The 17,766-nt window shown below is 39.1% G+C and overlaps 1 protein-coding gene across 1 annotated transcript; it reads right to left on the bottom strand.

Annotated features, from left to right (window-relative positions):
• Window positions 1-13,166: 13,166 nt before the first annotated feature.
• On the bottom strand, window positions 13,167-15,050 carry KRTAP29-1 (keratin associated like protein 29-1). Its single transcript, XM_019435326.2, has one exon. It carries the CDS (start codon window positions 15,015-15,017, stop codon window positions 13,959-13,961), a length of 1,059 nt encoding a protein of 352 aa, XP_019290871.2. The 5' UTR covers window positions 15,018-15,050; the 3' UTR covers window positions 13,167-13,958.
• Between the last annotated feature and the right edge of the window lie 2,716 nt (window positions 15,051-17,766).

The following is a 17,766-nucleotide window of genomic DNA, read 5'->3' as shown; positions in this document are numbered from 1 at the left end:
GCATACTTTCAGACCACAATGCTATGAAGCTTGAAATCAACCACAGGAAAAAGTCTGGAAAACCTCCAAAAGCATGGAGGTTAAAGAACACCCTACTAACGAATGAGTGGGTCAACCAGGCAATTAGAGAAGAAATTAAAACATATATGGAAACAAACGAAAATGAAAATACAACAATCCAAACGCTTTGGGATGCAGCGAAGGCAGTCCTGAGAGGAAAATACATTGCAATCCAGGCCTATCTCAAGAAACAAGAAAAATCCCAAATACAAAATCTAACAGCACACCTAAACGAAATAGAAGCAGAACAGCAAAGGCAGCCTAAACCCAGCAGAAGAAGAGAAATCATAAAGATCAGAGCAGAAATAAACAATATAGAATCTAAAAAAACTGTAGAGCAGATCAACGAAACCAAGAGTTGGTTTTTTGAAAAAATAAACAAAATTGACAAACCTCTAGCCAGGCTTCTCAAAAAGAAAAGGGAGATGACCCAAATAGATAAAATCATGAATGAAAATGGAATGATTACAACCAATCCCTCAGAGATACAAACAATTATCAGGGAATACTATGAAAAATTATATGCCAGCAAATTGGACAACCTGGAAGAAATGGACAAATTTCTAAACACCCACACTCTTCCAAAACTCAATCAGGAGGAAATAGAAAGCTTGAACAGACCCATAACCAGCGAAGAAATTGAATCGGTTATCAAAAATCTCCCAACAAATAAGAGTCCAGGACCAGATGGCTTCCCAGGGGAGTTCTACCAGACGTTTAAAGCAGAGATAATACCTATCCTTCTCAAGCTATTCCAAGAAATAGAAAGGGAAGGAAAACTTCCAGACTCATTCTATGAAGCCAGTATTACTTTGATTCCTAAACCAGACAGAGACCCAGTAAAAAAAGAGAACTACAGGCCAATATCCCTGATGAATATGGATGCAAAAATTCTTAATAAGATACTAGCAAATCGAATTCAACAGCATATAAAAAGAATTATTCACCATGATCAAGTGGGATTCATTCCTGGGATGTAGGGCTGGTTCAACATTCGCAAATCGATCAACGTGATACATCACATTAACAAAAAAAAAGAGAAGAACCATATGATCCTGTCAATCGATGCAGAAAAGGCCTTTGACAAAATCCAGCACCCTTTCTTAATAAAAACCCTTGAGAAAGTCGGGATAGAAGGAACATACTTAAAGATCATAAAGGCCATTTATGAAAAGCCCACAGCTAACATCATCCTCAACGGGGAAAAACTGAGAGCTTTTTCCCTGAGATCAGGAACACGACAGGGATGCCCACTGTCACCGCTCTTGTTTAACATAGTGCTGGAAGTTCTAGCATCAGCAATCAGACAACAAAAGGAAATCAAAGGCATCAAAATTGGCAAAGATGAAGTCAAGCTTTCGCTTTTTGCAGATGACATGATATTATACATGGAAAATCCGATAGACTCCACCAAAAGTCTGCTAGAACTGATACATGAATTCAGCAAAGTTGCAGGATACAAAATCAATGTGCAGAAATCAGTTGCATTCTTATACACTAACAATGAAGCAACAGAAAGACAAATGAAGAAACTGATCCCATTCACAATTGCACCAAGAAGCATAAAATACCTAGGAATAAATCTAACCAAAGATGTAAAAGATCTGTATGCTGAAAACTATAGAAAGCTTATGCAGGTAATTGAAGAAGATATAAAGAAATGGAAAGACATTCCCTGCTCATGGATTGGAAGAATAAATATTGTCAAAATGTCAATACTACCCAAAGCTATCTACACATTCAATGCAATCCCAATCAAAATTGCACCAGCATTCTTCTCGAAACTAGAACAAGCAATCCTAAAATTCATATGGAACCACAAAAGGCCCCGAATAGCCAAAGTAATTTTGAAGAAGAAGACCAAAGCAGGAGGCATCACAATCCCAGACTTTAGCCTCTACTACAAAGCTGTCATCATCAAGACAGCATGGTATTGGCATAAAAACAGACACATAGACCAATGGAATAGAATAGAAACCCCAGAACTAGACCCACAAACGTATGGCCAACTCATCTTTTGACAAAGCAGGAAAGAACATCCAATGGAAAAAAGACAGTCTCTTTAACAAATGGTGCTGGGAGAACTGGACAGCAACATGCAGAAGGTTGAAACTAGACCACTTTCTCACACCATTCACAAAAATAAACTCAAAATGGATAAAGGACCTGAATGTGAGACAGGAAACCATCAAAACCTTAGAGGAGAAAGCAGGAAAAGACCTCTCTGACCTCAGCCGTAGCAATCTCTTACTCGGCACATCCCCAAAGGCAAGGGAATTAAAAGCAAAAGTGAATTACTGGGACCTTATGAAGATAAAAAGCTTCTGCACAGCAAAGGAAACAACCAACAAAACTAAAAGGCAACCAACGGAATGGGAAAAGATATTTGCAAATGACACAACGGACAAAGGGCTAGTATCCAAAATCTATAAAGAGCTCATCAAACTCCACACCTGAAAAACAAATAACCCAGTGAAGAAATGGGCAGAAAACATGAATAGACACTTCTCTAAAGAAGACATCCGGATGGCCAACAGGCACATGAAAAGATGTTCAACGTCGCTCCTTATCAGGGAAATACAAATCAAAACCACACTCAGATATCACCTCACGCCAGTCAGAGTGGCCAAAATGAAGAAATCAGGAGACTATAGATGCTGGAGAGGATGTGGAGAAACAGGAGCCCTCTTGCACTGTTGGTGGGAATGCAAATTGGTGCAGCCGCTCTGGAAAGCAGTGTGGAGGTTCCTCAGAAAATTAAAAATAGACCTACCCTATGACCCAGCAATAGCACTGCTAGGAATTTATCCAAGGGATACAGGAGTACTGATGCATAGGGGCACCTGTACCCCAATGTTTATAGCGGCACTCTCAACAATAGCCAAATTATGGAAAGAGCCTAAATGTCCATCAACTGATGAATGGATAAAGAAATTGTGGTTTATATACACAATGGAATACTACGTGGCAATGAGAAAAAATGAAATATGGCCTTTTGTAGCAACATGGATGGAACTGGAGAGTGTGATGCTAAGTGAAATAAGCCATACAGAGAAAGACAGATACCATATGGTTTCACTCTTATGTGGATCCTGAGAAACATAACAGAAACCCATGGGGGAGGGGAAGGAAAAAAAAAAAAAAAAAAAAGAGGCTAGAGTGGGAGAGAGCCAAAGCATAAGAGACTGTTAAAAACTGAGAACAAACTGAGGGTTGATGGGGGGTGGGAGGGAGGGCAGGGTGGGTGATGGGTATTGAGGAGGGCACCTTTTGGGATGAGCACTGGGTGTTGTATGGAAACCAATTTGACAGTAAATTTCATATATCAAAAAATAAAAAATAAAAAAAAAATAAAGTATATACAGTATAAAGCAAAAAAAAAAAAAAAAAAGAATCGTTAGTTGAAATTGATCAGAGAAATATTCACAACATTTTAGGCTTTATGTCGCCCCAGCTGAGGTGGTTAGAATCTTTTGCAAATGATGACAAAATCTACCGTCCCAATGAGGTTCCAGCTCAGTATTTTAATATTTCTCTAAAAGCCATTTCTTAGGGGATCCTGGGTGGCTCAGTCTGTTAAGCATCTGACTCTTGACTTCAGGTCAGATCATTGTCTCGCAGTCGTGAGATTGAGCCCCACACTGGGCACTGGGGATGGAGCCTGCTTGAGATTCTCTCTCCCTGTCTCTCTCTGCCCCTCTCCCATTTGAAATAAATAAATAAATAAATAAATAAATAAATAAATAAATATTATAAGGACATTGACATTTAGAATGGATGAAAACAGTGACCAAAATAATAAAACTAAATTAAAATAAAAATTAAAAAATAAAAGCCATATCTTCAAGGCTGATTGTTCAGGCCCTAGCAAGTGTAATTGCTCAACATTTCCGCAAAACAGTGTTTTCCTCAATTGCTTCACTATTCTTATTTCTGTTTTCCTTTCTCTTATCATAACTTTGAGCAGTCTTCCTAGCTATAGTTGGACTTTTCTGATTAATTTCCTAATCATCTCTACTTATATTAAAAATTCCAACTGATATTAGTCCTGAGTAATCCATTTATTTGTTTATTTAAATTCCAGTGTAGTTAACATACAGTGCTATATTCATTTCAGGTGTACATTATAGTGATTCAACACTTCCATATCTCAGTGCTCATCAAGATAAGTGTACTCTTTTTTTAATTTTTAATGTTTTATTTATTTTTGAACATGAAATTTATTGTCAAATTAGTTTCCATACAACACCCAGTGCTCATCCCAACAGGTGCTCTTAATCCCTTTCACCTATTCACCCATTTCCCCACCCACCTACCCTCTGGTAACCATCTGTTTGTTCTGTATAGTTAAGAGACTGTTTTTTTGGTCTGTCTCTTTTTGAACTCTGAGTTCTTTATTTTTTATTTATTTAAATTAAAGTTAGTTAGCATACGATGTAATATTGGTTTCAGAAGTAGAACCCAGTGATTCATCACTTACATAAAATACCCAGTGCTTATTCCAACAGGTGCCCTTCTTAATGCCTATCACCCATTTAGCTGAACCCCTTATGCACCTCCCCTCCAGCAACCCTCAGTTTGCTTTCTATATTTAAAAGTCTCATATGGTTTGCCTCCCTCTCTGTTTTCACTTTATGTTTCCTTCCCTTCACCTATGTTCATCTGTTGTGTTTCTTAAATTCCACATATGAATGAAATCATATGATATTTGTCTTTCTCTGACTGAATATAAATCTAAAAAGCCTAAATTGTACAGTGAGAACTCAATAGGAAAAGCCTGCAGGCTTCACTTACCCTTTATTCCCTCTCTGTTAGCAGGGGTCGTGGCTCCTTCCCTGGCCAGAAAACCTTCAGGGCCTCTTTCTAAACCAAAGCATTCTTCATCCAAGATAAGGGCCTAATAAAAACTAAGCAAGTGGTGCTGGGAAAACTGGACAGCAACATGCAGAAGAATGAACATGGACCACTTTTTTACACCATACACAAAAATAAACTCAAAATGGATGAAAGACCTAAATGTAAGACAGGAAGCCATCAAAATCCTCGAGGAGAAATCAGGCAAAAACCTCTTTGATCTTGGCTACAGCAACTTCTTACTCAACAATCTCCGGAGGCAAAGGAAACAAAAGCAAAAATGAACTACTGGGACCTCATCAAAATAAGCTTCTGCACAACGAAGGAAACAGTAAGACTAAAAGGCAACCCACAGAATGGGAGAAGATATTTGCAAACGACATATCAGATAAAGGGTTAGTATCCAAAATCTATAAAGAACTTATCAAACTCAACACCCCCAAAACAAATAATCCAGTGAAGAAATGCACAACAGACATGGATAGACACTTCTCCAAAGAAGACATCCAGTTGGCCAACCAACACATGAAAAAATGCTCAACATCACTCATCATCAGGGAAATACAAATCAAAACCACCATGAGATACCACCTTACACCTGTCAGAATGGCTAATATTAACAACTCAGGCAACGACAGATGTTGGCGAGGATGTGGAGAAAGAGGAACTCTTTTGCACTGCTGGTGGGAATGCAAGCTCGTGCAGCCACTCTGGAAAACAGTATAGAGGTTCCTCAACAACTTAAAAATAGAATTACCCTATGACCCAGCAATTGTCCTACTAGGCATTTATCCCAGGGATACAGGTGTGCTGTTTCAAAGGGACATATGCATCCCAATGTTTATAGCAGCACTATCAACAATAGCCAAAGTATGGAAAGAGCCCAAACGTCCATCGATGTATGACTGGATAAAGAAGATGTGGTGTGTATATATACATATACATGTATATATATATATGTATATGTATATATATATATATGTGTATATATATATATATGTATATACATATATATATGTGTGTGTGTGTGTGTGTGTATACACACACACACACACACACACACACACACACAATGGAGTATTACTTGCCAATCAAAAAGAATGAAATCTTGCCATTTGCAACTACGTAGATGGAACTAGAGGGTATTATGTTAAGTGAAATTAGTCAGAGAAAGACAAAAATCATATGACTTCACTCATATGAGGACTTTAAGAGACAAAACAGATGAACATAAGGGAAGGGAAACAAAAATAATATAAAAACAGGGAGGGGGACAAAACAGAAGAGACTCATAAATATGGAGAACAGAGGGTTACTGGAGGGGTTGTGGGAGAGGGGATGGGCTAAATGGGTAAAGGTCATTTAGGAGTCTACTCCTGAAATCATTGTTGCACTATATGCTAACTAATTTGGATGTAAATTTTTAAAAAATTAAATTAAAAAAAAACCTAAAACTAAACTCTTCAGCTTCATTCAGATTCTTGCTTGGAACAAAGATTAAGATGAAAAGGGATAAATTTCAGAAAATCCTCCACCTTCTTCAGGTTGATTCCAAACAAAGTCAACCCAGTTCTTCCAAAGCACTTCCCTGTAATTGTCCAATGGTGAGAAACATAGCAAAGCATAAATATACTTAATATATAATGAACACCTAAGTGAGACTTAAAAAAAGAGTATTTTCCCCCACACAAATAGTTGACTGTAAGAAGCAATAAGACTTCATTTAAGAGTCACTGGTAAAATTATAATTATGACATAGAAAGGAAGTCTTCTCAATATTACTTATGTACGCAAAGGATCACATTTGAACAGAATTGTGCGGAAGGAAAATTGCAAAGAGGAATTGATGGCCCCAAATGGATGTAGACTGTATAGAGAAAATTTAGTTTCTTCAAATGAGTTCTAGTTTCTTAACCTTAGACAATGTTACTTTTCAAATACCAACACAACTTCCAAGTGAGAACACCAAACCCTTATTGGTAATATTTGAAAATTTGAAAAATCATGGGGAATCTAAGGCATAAAGAGACTGGATGGGTATTAACATCAGAGACAATTTTCACCTAGTCTGAGTGCTGGAAATAAGAAACAGTCTCTCTCAGGAAGAATGAGCATTTGCAAAATATATACCAGGATTTGAATACAAGAACTGTTTTAGCTTGCTGATCATTAAAATAACTTACAATGTCTGTGAAGACTTTAATAAACAATCTATCTCTCTGCTATTGCACAATTAGCTATTATACAGGACATTTGTTGTTGTTGGTTGCTGTTGTTTGTTATAGCATTTATAGGGTTTTCTGTATTTCAAATTATTGAGTCTTCATTCTGTTTAGTGCCTGAGCTGCTGCTTTCTCTTTTCTTTAATCTGGCAAATATTAACTTCATTTATACAAACTTATTCTAAGAAAGGTATGCCTGGTGCATCCATGATAGTTGGACATCTTTGCATTGAGTGACTTCTTTCCCCCTCTTTTCCTGATAGTTCACTTCAATGGAGTTGATTCCTTTTCCCATGGTTTGAAATACTGTAAAAAAAAAAAAAAGGCTACTATGTTTATTCCTCTGGTGAAATACATTATGAGGGAAATAACAGGATTTGATTTAAGAAAACACATCCTAGTCTTCCTTGCCCTTGCTGAAAAGTTGGGCTTTATGGTCATTAGTGATAGTTTGGGTTTAGCTGAGTGTCATTAGAAATTGTTTATGCATAAAATTCTCCATCCCCATCCTCCACCCCTACTGACTGTCTTAATAATTGGTCAATTCTCCATCTCTAATATGTCTTCCTTCCACACTTCTTTGTTGTGTTTATAATTTGTTTTCTATCCAGTATGGTCATTTGATTTGTTTTCTTTGCAAGTAAGACATTTCCAAGTTTATCACCTAAAACTCTACTCATTTCGCATATCATTTTATGACCTAGATTATGTATAGTATGTCCTTCATAAGCCCTTATATTTAGAGGGTTTTTTATATTTTACAAAATTCTTTCACATCTATTCCCACATTACTCAGGCAAGAGCCCAAATTTTAAGACATTGGGCTAAGATTATGGACCCCATCCAGGGCTGCCTTAGAGTATAAGTAAGTGGCCCATCTAAAGAGCTGTTCGTTCATCTTATTTTGTTTGCAACAACTCTGGACTATTTATCATAAAATCTCTATCATTAAATATTTCTCCAGCTCCAGCTAGATTCAAGACATTGCTAAGAGTTTCTGAGAAATTGGGTTCTCAGAGGAAACCTACTTCCAGATGTCATGGGACTACTGTTATGAGATCAACCCATTTATATGGGCAAACTGTGAGATTAACAAAAATGGTCTTTTATCTTTCTTCCATCTTTCAAACAGGAAAAACAACCAACCATCTGTAAAGGGAAAGAGAAACTCAAGATTAGGGCATAATAAACATAAATCAGTAGTCTGTTTTAGGAAGCAGGATGTGGGTGCGATGGGATATTAGGGGACCAGGGATTTCCATTTTTTGTTCATACATTATTTTCCCCCCAAGCATGAGATATTTTTATAGTAAAAAAAAAAACAACAATGAAGATTGTAATGTTTCCTTCTGAACCAAATGAGAAAACCTGAAACAATGACAGAGAGAGGGATTTTAATTCCTTCTCATCTGAATAAGGAGAGCTACAACCACCAAAAGAAGTTTGATTTGAAGTAAACTCCTCAGTGCGATTCTACTAATTTTTTTCCCAAAATACATTAGTATCCACCCCTCACTAAATAATGAACTGTCTACATGTTCTTATCTGGCAAGGAAAATCCAGGCTTATAAAAAGGGTCTATTTTCCTTAACTTGTGCTGGGACCTGGGAATGAAATAAGATCTGAGCTCTGCCTCTGGAATGTGGCCCAAAGAATGTGAGATTACACTAGAAAGACTCTTATTTGGTATCTGTCTTTTCAGACAGGGGAATAATCAAATTGGAAAAATGACTAAACATTTATAAGGACAACTAGATTTTACAAGCACCAGCTTCTCTAGATAAATTCATGTCACTGTGTGCTGTGCATATCATGGCCCAGAGCACTTAGAGACTGGAAGTAAAGCATATATTGGTATTTGAGGAGTCTTAGAGAACAAGCAATGCTGAATGTGTTGAGACAAGCAAATGCCATTCCATTTTCAGATTTCTGCAAATCTAACACCTATATGTTTGATCTTGCCTCAGAAAAAGATCCTTTGTGAACCCCTAGAAAAAGACAGAACATAAGACCACTTAAACCAAGTTGTGTCAAAGAGCTAGATTATTGACCAATGAAAATGAATAGAACATGAATCTGGATTTCAGCAGGATAATTGAAAAGGACTCTCAACTTATGAAAAGAGTGCAGAAGCGTGGACTGATTTCAATGACAAATGCCAAGATATGCTCATTTCCAATGACAGCTTCTTTCTTCATTCATCACTTGACCTCAGATGCAAGCTGAGACTCTGGATAAGAGATGTACTAGAGAGGAAGTTGAGCAGACAGCTTGGGGCAGATCCACTGGATAGTATTTTCTGCAGATACTCAAAGCATGTGGAGTTTTCTAGGGAGGAGGCACTATGGTTAACTCAGACTTAAGTTAAAGAGCCATATATCTGAAGTCAATATCAAATGTGAACCTGAAGAACTCTCTCTTCCATGCAATTGAGGTAAAGACATCAGCATTCCTGGGATAGGAATATGAACTTAGCAACAGGCATGCCAAGGCAAGGAGCAGGGGATATCAATATAGGGACGAAGAAATCATTTGAGCAGTTACAGAAGTATCCCCTACAGGAGGACAGATGCCCCCTCACCTCACTTACTCATAAAATCCCAGAAATTTTTCTGGTCAGGGCTGAGATATCTAACTTAGAGAATAGTATTTGATGACCTCATCACACAGACATGATCCAGGGGAAATACGGACTATAGTCAAAAGAGCAGAATGATTTCTCCACATACTGGGAAGGTTAGAAAATAACTAGGTCTTGACTTAGGTTCTGATCATGCCCTTTTTAAAGGAATATTGGATAATTGAAAAGTGTTTTGAAGAGAGCAACTATCCTGGGAATGGAACTGGAATTCAAATCACATCATGAAGAATGGAGGTATCTGGTCATAATTATCCCAGAGAAAATATCTTTGGGAGAAAGGAATGCCCCAGTGTAACTGAATATGGAAATATCTGTCTGCAGAAATATCTGTCTGCAGAAATATCTGTATGCAGACATATCTTCTGTTGGCCTTGTAGAATCAAGGAACAAGACCAATCATGGGAGCTCTAAATGTTAATTTAGGCAAAAATAAGTGAAAGCTCACTCTTGGAGCCGCCCAGAGAAGCAGTGTTTCCTTGGGAGATGGTCAAACAAACATAGATTCAAATAAAAGTAATAAGAATGTCACAGAGTGATTGTGTAAATAAATGGCCAATTTATTGGCAAGATTCCTTAAGCTATAAGGATTTGATGAAGTCAATGATACTCAGGCGTCATTGTCCTGAATTTTGACCAAGGCACCAGTCAGATTAGAAAACCTACTTCTCACAGGGGCTTTGTCTCTAATGTCATTCTTCTCTTTCCTCCTTCAAAAAGTTTAGCTGCTTTGAAGTTCACGCCATCAGATTTACCACCATTACCCTACATTTTGGATAAATTATATCTTTCCCTTTCACAAGGTCTGCAGATCTAGAACTGTACTTTGAAGCTGCACTTAAGGGATCATGCCTAAGGAGATTAGTCCACACTTGTGCCTGATTTCAGTGACGAGATTCTGGACTTTGAGCTTATGGTATAATAATATGAGATCTGGGAGGACCCTAGGAAGGAGTGAATGCATTTAGTACGTGAATCACTAGGGGGCTAAAAAGCAGAGTGCAGTAGGCAACCTTTAAGATGACTTCCAATTATCCCCACCTCCTGGTATTCATGCCTTTGTGTAATCCCTTTCACTTGAGTGTGGGCTGGATTTCCTGACTTGTCTCTAATGAAGAGAGTACCATGAATGTGGTGGGATGTCATTTCCAAAATGAGGCTATAAAGGATGTGTGACTTTCGTACCATGTGCTCGTTGTCTCCCTCTTGGACCACTTGCTCTGGGAGAATCCAGCTGTTAGGCCATGAGGACTAACAGCCAGTGTATGGAGAAGCCCATGTGGCAAGAAAATGATATCTCTGGCCAACAGCCACGTGAGTGGGCTTGGAAGTGTGTCCTTCCCTAGCCAAGCCCCAAAAGGACTGCAGCCCCAGCCAACACCTCAGCAACTGCCTCATAAGAGAATCTGAGCTAGACATGCCTAGCTAAGCCACATCTGGATTTCTAAATCACAGAAGCAGTGAGATAATCAATGTTTGTTGTTCTCTGCCACTAACTTTTGGAGTCATTTGTTATGCAACAATAACTACTATAATGAAACAGGTCATGTATCAAAATGCAATAAAACATTATTATTCTAAATTCTTAATAATTAGTCAATTTAATTCTTGATAAAAGTCATTCTTAAAAGCAATAGTGAAGGAGAAAAATAAATGGTGTGATTTTACATAGTATATGTAAATTTTTAAATTTGTCTAAACTCTATGTATTGTCTAAATACTTCATAAATACTAGTCATTGTTTTATCTTTACATAAACAGTAACTCAAAGTGTACACAAGGTTATATCTGAGTAGGGACAAATGTAAATGTTTTGGAGCTGGAGAAGGGTACAAAAAGGACTTCAACTTTTTCAAAAATGTCTTATTTCAATTGTGGGTTTTTTGGGGGGAAGATCCAAAGTAGATATAAGAAAATGTCTGAGTGGTGGTTGTCTGTAATATTTTTCTCAAGACTTCCCTGTATTTTGCTCCCCTATCTGGGACATCAATAAAAATAAAGATTTAGTTATAAGCATGTTCAGACTCTGCAGAACATTGTTTATAATAAGAGGTTCAGATGTTTTATGGACAAGTTCTAGCAAACCTAAAAGGATCTAATAAATGCTCAGTTATTTAAACTGTTGCCAAGTATAGGAAGAGATACACCTTTTCCCAAGACACCTTTTACACTTGCGGTGTTGAAAACGTGCAGTTTGCCTGTTGGCAGGTGGCCAGTGTAAAACACTTGCCAGTACAACAGAGAAATCCACAATTGGAAAGATAAAGAGAATAACACACATTTAACTGGGTCAAAAACTATTGCAAAATGAAATTTGAAATTCCAGCTATGTCAAGAATTCTGGTATTAGTAAGCAAATTGTTTAAGGAGATGTAACTTCTAAAACTTACAGTGTAAGAAATATTGTTGACAATTCTGTCCAGGACTGAGGTAAGATGCATCACGCTTTCCAGAGCCTCCTGCTTCTTCTGGCATCACTGAAATCTCCATGGAAGATGTGGGAGAGAGGATTTAAATGGGCTATCCATTAAAATGTCATTTCTAGAAGACATTCCATCTATGGTAATTCTTTTGCAGTATCAAGGTCCCTCTCTTCTTCCTGTTTTTAATTTCCTTTTTGGACTTCAGTTGCAAATAACTGAGTTAATTATATTCCTTATGGCACATTATCATTTTTTGTCCTTGCAAGGCCTCGGTCCTATTTTTTCTTTACGTATTTATATACAAATTAATTTAACTCCTGTTCTCCTTATGCCCCATTATCTTCCTACAGGCAGCTATTTTATTCTGTTTGGAGTATATTCTCCACCAAAAAGCCTTCAAACTTCTTCCCCACTGCCGGCTCTCCTTGATCTCTAGCCTGCAGACCCATACTACAGATTTGGACATACCAGCCTCCAAAATCATGTGAGAAAATTCCTCTTACTACATCTCTTTATATCTATCCTACTGGTTCTGCTTCTCTGGAGAATCAGACCAAGAAAATACCTCATGGAAGGAATCACTGCTTGCTGCCTACCCACCCTCCTAGTAGCGGACACAGATTCCTTTAAAATCTATATGATCACAGAAATGTCACAGTGAGCATCTTCACATGTGTTCCCTCATGGACCTGTGTAGGAATGTTTTGAGTTTCAGACCTAAATCATTTCACAGACCCAGAGACTTTGATGAAAGGGGAAGCCAGATCCCCTCGGAGAAGGATTTTACATCATTGCCACAGATACACTCTGCAAACCTCCTTGTAATCTTTCTCCAAAAGAAAACCAGTCCAACCATTTTTCAAATGTTTAGATTTGATAATTACATACAAGGAATACTCACTCAGATGTTATCTTAGACTGTTATTAAAACTGTCTCTTAAAATGTCAAAGACATAAGCAAACAACAAAAAATTTCTAATTTTACATTTTATTGAATTGGCCATTAGGTGAATGATCATTAAAACCAGTTTTAAGTGAATTAACCCTTAGCTATTCTCATTGCCCCAAACCTATGTTTATTTTAACCCGTGGCTTCCCTGGACCATTTCTGTCTTTGGCTTCCCAAGTCTGTTCACTGTGGGGAAACGAAGGCCACTCAACTCAAAAGAGCTTTTGGTGGTATAAAGGTTGGAAGCCAGGGGATTGTTTGCCCTTTCTCCCTTCCAGATTGAGCATCTATAATTGCAGACACCAGCCACCCTTGCAGACCAAGGGGAACCACTAACTTAGAGGACCCAAGGTCATCGTGTTCAAATGTGACCTGAAGGAAATCTATGAAGAGGTGTACTGAAAGGAATGAAAGCATTCTGAGAGTTTTATTCATTATGCTCCACCACTCACATTTTTATTAGCAGCAAAGGAGTCTTTTTAAAGACTTGGCTACATCAAAACAAAAGAGAGAGAGAGAGAGAGAAAAGAAATACTGGAGAGAAGTCTTTGCTGAGGTGAAATGAATTGACAACATGAGGAAATGTGAGCCATAGAGAGGACCATGCCTGCTGAAATGTCCTCCTTGGTAAAGAAAGATCTCTTAGTGGCTGAACAAGTCCGCTCATCAGCGCCTGGAGAGAATGTGGGGCTGGACTCAGAATGAAGTTAGCCCACAGATAGCATTTGTGCTCAGCAGGAAGAGGGCACCATAGGGCGGCTATGCACTTGTACATAGTGGCAGACCTCAAAGCAGCTGTGAAGGGTGCTCCATCAGCGAAGCGCTGCCTTACAGACGTTGGACTCATGGCTGGGTTGGCAGGAAGTTGGCGAGCAGGTGCTGGCTTTGCAGACACTTGGGGCAGTTGGTTGGAGACCATTGCAGCCACCGCCGGATGATTTGCCTAAACCTGTTACACAGCAAGCTGGTTGGCAGGAAGGGGGTGTGCAGCCACCTTGGTTGCAGGAAGTGGATCCATCCCAAGGTGGTTGGCTGGAAAGCACGGTGCCACAGGAAACTGGTTTACAAGGGTTCTTTACAGAACATGGGGGCTGGCAGTTAGCCACTGGCTGGCAGATGAAAGATATGGAAGGAGCTGGTTGGCAGCAAAGCGACCAGCAAGGGGACGATACGTAGCATGTAGGATTGCGAGAACTGAACACACAAGTTGATGGCTGGCAGGGAACAGGCATGCAGGGAACCGATGGGCAAGTCTTGAAAATGTAGCAGATGGGTTGGTAATAAGTTAATTTGCAGGTCTGATCTTCACCATTGATGTGTTGACATGAACCTGGTTGACAGCAAGTTAGCTGACATGGACTCGCTGCACAGATGGTTGGTGGGCAAGAATTTTCAGCACAGGAATTTACCTCAGAGCAGGATGGCTGTTGGGACCTAGCATCACAGGAGACCAATTGGCCACAAGCTGATCTGGACACAAGGACAGGTTCTTGGCAGGAGCTTTGCTGGTCGAGGATGGCTTCACAGCAATTTGCCTGACAACTGGTGGGTTCCAAGCAGGAGGGTTCCAAATAAGGAGACTGACCAGTTCCAGATTCATAGCAGGCTGTGCGGGAGCAAATGGGTTGGCAGGCAAAACCAACACAAGAAGTTGCCGGAAGGCAGGTAGGTTGGCAGCAAGCAGGTTCACAGCCACTTGGTGCACTGCTGGATGGCTGACAGTTTTCTTGGCAGGTGACCAGCTGCCAAGTTCTGCTCCGGCAGGAACTAGGCAAACAGATACCGTTTTGGAAACTGCCACCATTTGAGCACGTGAAGGTGGGCAGAGCTGGAATGGCCGTGGTGGTTCTGGGGCAGCAGCTGTCCACCATGGTGCTGATGTGAAGCTCGCTAGGGAGTTGCAAACTCAGTATACCTGGGTGTGAAAGATATCTCTTATAGGGGCTTTTATAGCTCTTCAGTGGTGTTGGTATGACTTAGAGCATCTTTCCTTGTTATTGTTTCTACTCATTTGTATACAAACATCTGATTAGTAGGCTTCAGGAGCCTGGAAGATATTGTCCCCAGTTTAAAAACTTGTCTGTTGAGTTGAGAGTTTTCTTTGCCGAGTTTGGATTCGTTGATGCTGCTCCTGCTCTGGAATGAGCTGTCTTTTTTACAGGTTGCTCTCCAGCCTCCCTGATGTGGGCCTTTCCCTGTGCTAACCTCTCATCAGAAGGCCTCAGCCCAGCCAAAGCAACTTGCTCTTCCACCAGGAATGCAGTTCTGCACCATTTAGACAATCAGGAAATGAAGCCTTGACCCAATTGAAAGAGGGCAATGTCTGAGATGGTGAACCAGGCAGTACATCCCAAGGACACTTCAGTGTCTCCACCTCTTTCTAGAACCTACCCATTTGGCTTTCCTGAAACCCAACTTTATTAGTAAACTAATACTAATATTAATACTAATACTAATACTAATACTAATGCTAATACTAATGGCTTCCATTCCATTTATAGCACACTTACTATATACCAAGCCCTTGACTGCATTTTTCATTGAATCTTCGCAATGGTCCTCATTAGTAGCTGCAATTCTCACTGCTATCTTAGAGGTAGCAAAACTAACTCAGAGAGTTTAAATCCTATTTCTCCAAATTATGCAAGTAATAAGAGGTTGAAACAAGATCCAAACCTAGTTGGGACTGACCCCCAAACCTCAGATTGTAATCACCTATTAGACCTCCTGACTTTGGAGTGGAGGAGAAAGACTGTGATATAGTGATTGAAGACTGACCTTAGTACAACAGTGCACTAGCTAGTGGGCAGGTGGCCAGGCCCCTTGCTGGGGACCATTTGCCCGTTAGTGACTAGAGTCATCAACTAGATTAAACTGGTATGAATACTTACCTCCACTTATCCATACACCCAAATACATTCTTTTAATTTGGAAATTTTAATAACTGCAAAGTATTTTCCCAAGGATTAAATCAGCCTCTTCCAAGAGGGACTTATGAGGTGCTGGTTGTACTGATTCTTCCCGTCTTTTTCTAGATTTGTCAAGGCTCTGCATTACTGGCCAACTTCAGCAACCCACATCATTCCCTGTCCTGACCTGGTTCACACCAGAAATTCATGACAGAATAGAAAGATCATGGCCTTGGGATCCCAATAGGGTAGAGTCTCATTTCTGGGCTCTGCTACTAATGCTTTCCACAGGACAAGATGACTCATTACCCAAGGGTGCAAAGTACCAAGAATTTACCAACTAACTGCATTGCTGTTGTTCAAGTTATTTTTACTCTTTTTTTAGTCTATTTATTATTTATTTTGAGAAAGCAAGTGGGGGAGGGGAAGAGAGAGAGGGAGAGAGAAAATCCCAAGCAGGCTCCCCACTATCAGCACAGAGGCTGACACAGGGCTCAAATTCATGAACCATGAGATCATGACCTGGGAAATCCTCACCCTTGTCATTAAAATGCCTTTTTTTTTAACCATTGCTTTTTGTGTTACTGCCCCGATCACTCCTTTTGCCATCCAACTCATCACTAATCATTTTGGCACCTTGCAAACTGCAAAGATCACTGCACTGTTTTATTCCTGAAGGTCTACATCCCAAAGCTCTCCATCTTTCAGGAGAAATACTTCTGGTCTTACCAAATAGATCAGATAATGGGAACATGAATATATTTGAGAAGCCATGTCAACTTCGCTCTGAAAAAGGTACCAATGTCCTGTGCTCATTCATACCACTTTTATTGTTTTTAAAGTAATCGATTTTAACATCCATCTTTCTCTGATTCTGCTCTTGCCTTTTTTTCTCCTAAAGAAACTTCTCAATAGGTTGGTACAAGGTACAAACTTTCAGCTATAAGATGAATAAGGTCTGAGGATCTAATATATAACATAGTGACTCTAGTTAATAACACTGTATTACATAATCGAAATTTGCTAAGAGAACTTAAATGTTCTCACATCCCCAGAAATATGAGGTGATGGATGTGTTAGTTGATTAGATAGGAGGATTCTTTTCACAATATATGTGTGTATCAAATCATCACAATGTACACTTTAAATATCTTGCAATTTTGTCAGTTATACCTCAATAAAGATGAAAAAAAGGTATCTCTCAATAGGGAGACCTTTCACTTTGCTATGGCAAGGCACTAAAGACATCGAATGTATCACCAAGGGCTGTTGTGATCACACCAAGAGACATGGTGATGTATAAAAAACACAAACTTTGGACTGAACCGTATGTTCTGTATGTTATTTGTATGTTACATGCATTTATGCTGTATGTTACTCTTGTATGTTACTTTCTAGCTGTGACTGTCCTGGATTTTGTGTTTAGCATTCCCCTGTGAATATACATAAGGTATATATGTGTAAGTGTGTATACATGTGCATATGTATACATGTGTGTATACTCATACATGTGTGTGTGCATGTATGTGTGTGTGTTGTTTTTCAGCTTTAAATATATATGCGGTCTGGAGGCTTGTTTGTATCAACTCTACACTGGTCAGGTTCACCCCTGTTTTACATATGGCCATTGTCTAGTTTTCATTGCAGCATAGTATTTATTGAGTGACTACACCACAATGTTCTTGTCTCTGTTGATGGGCCCTTGGATTGT

The sequence above is a fragment of the Panthera pardus genome, unplaced genomic scaffold (genome assembly GCF_024362965.1).
Source record: "Panthera pardus isolate Hobbes unplaced genomic scaffold, ASM2436296v1 HiC_scaffold_3, whole genome shotgun sequence".
Classification (NCBI taxonomy): domain Eukaryota; kingdom Metazoa; phylum Chordata; class Mammalia; order Carnivora; family Felidae; genus Panthera; species Panthera pardus.
This window is presented reverse-complemented; position numbering and strand designations above follow the sequence as displayed.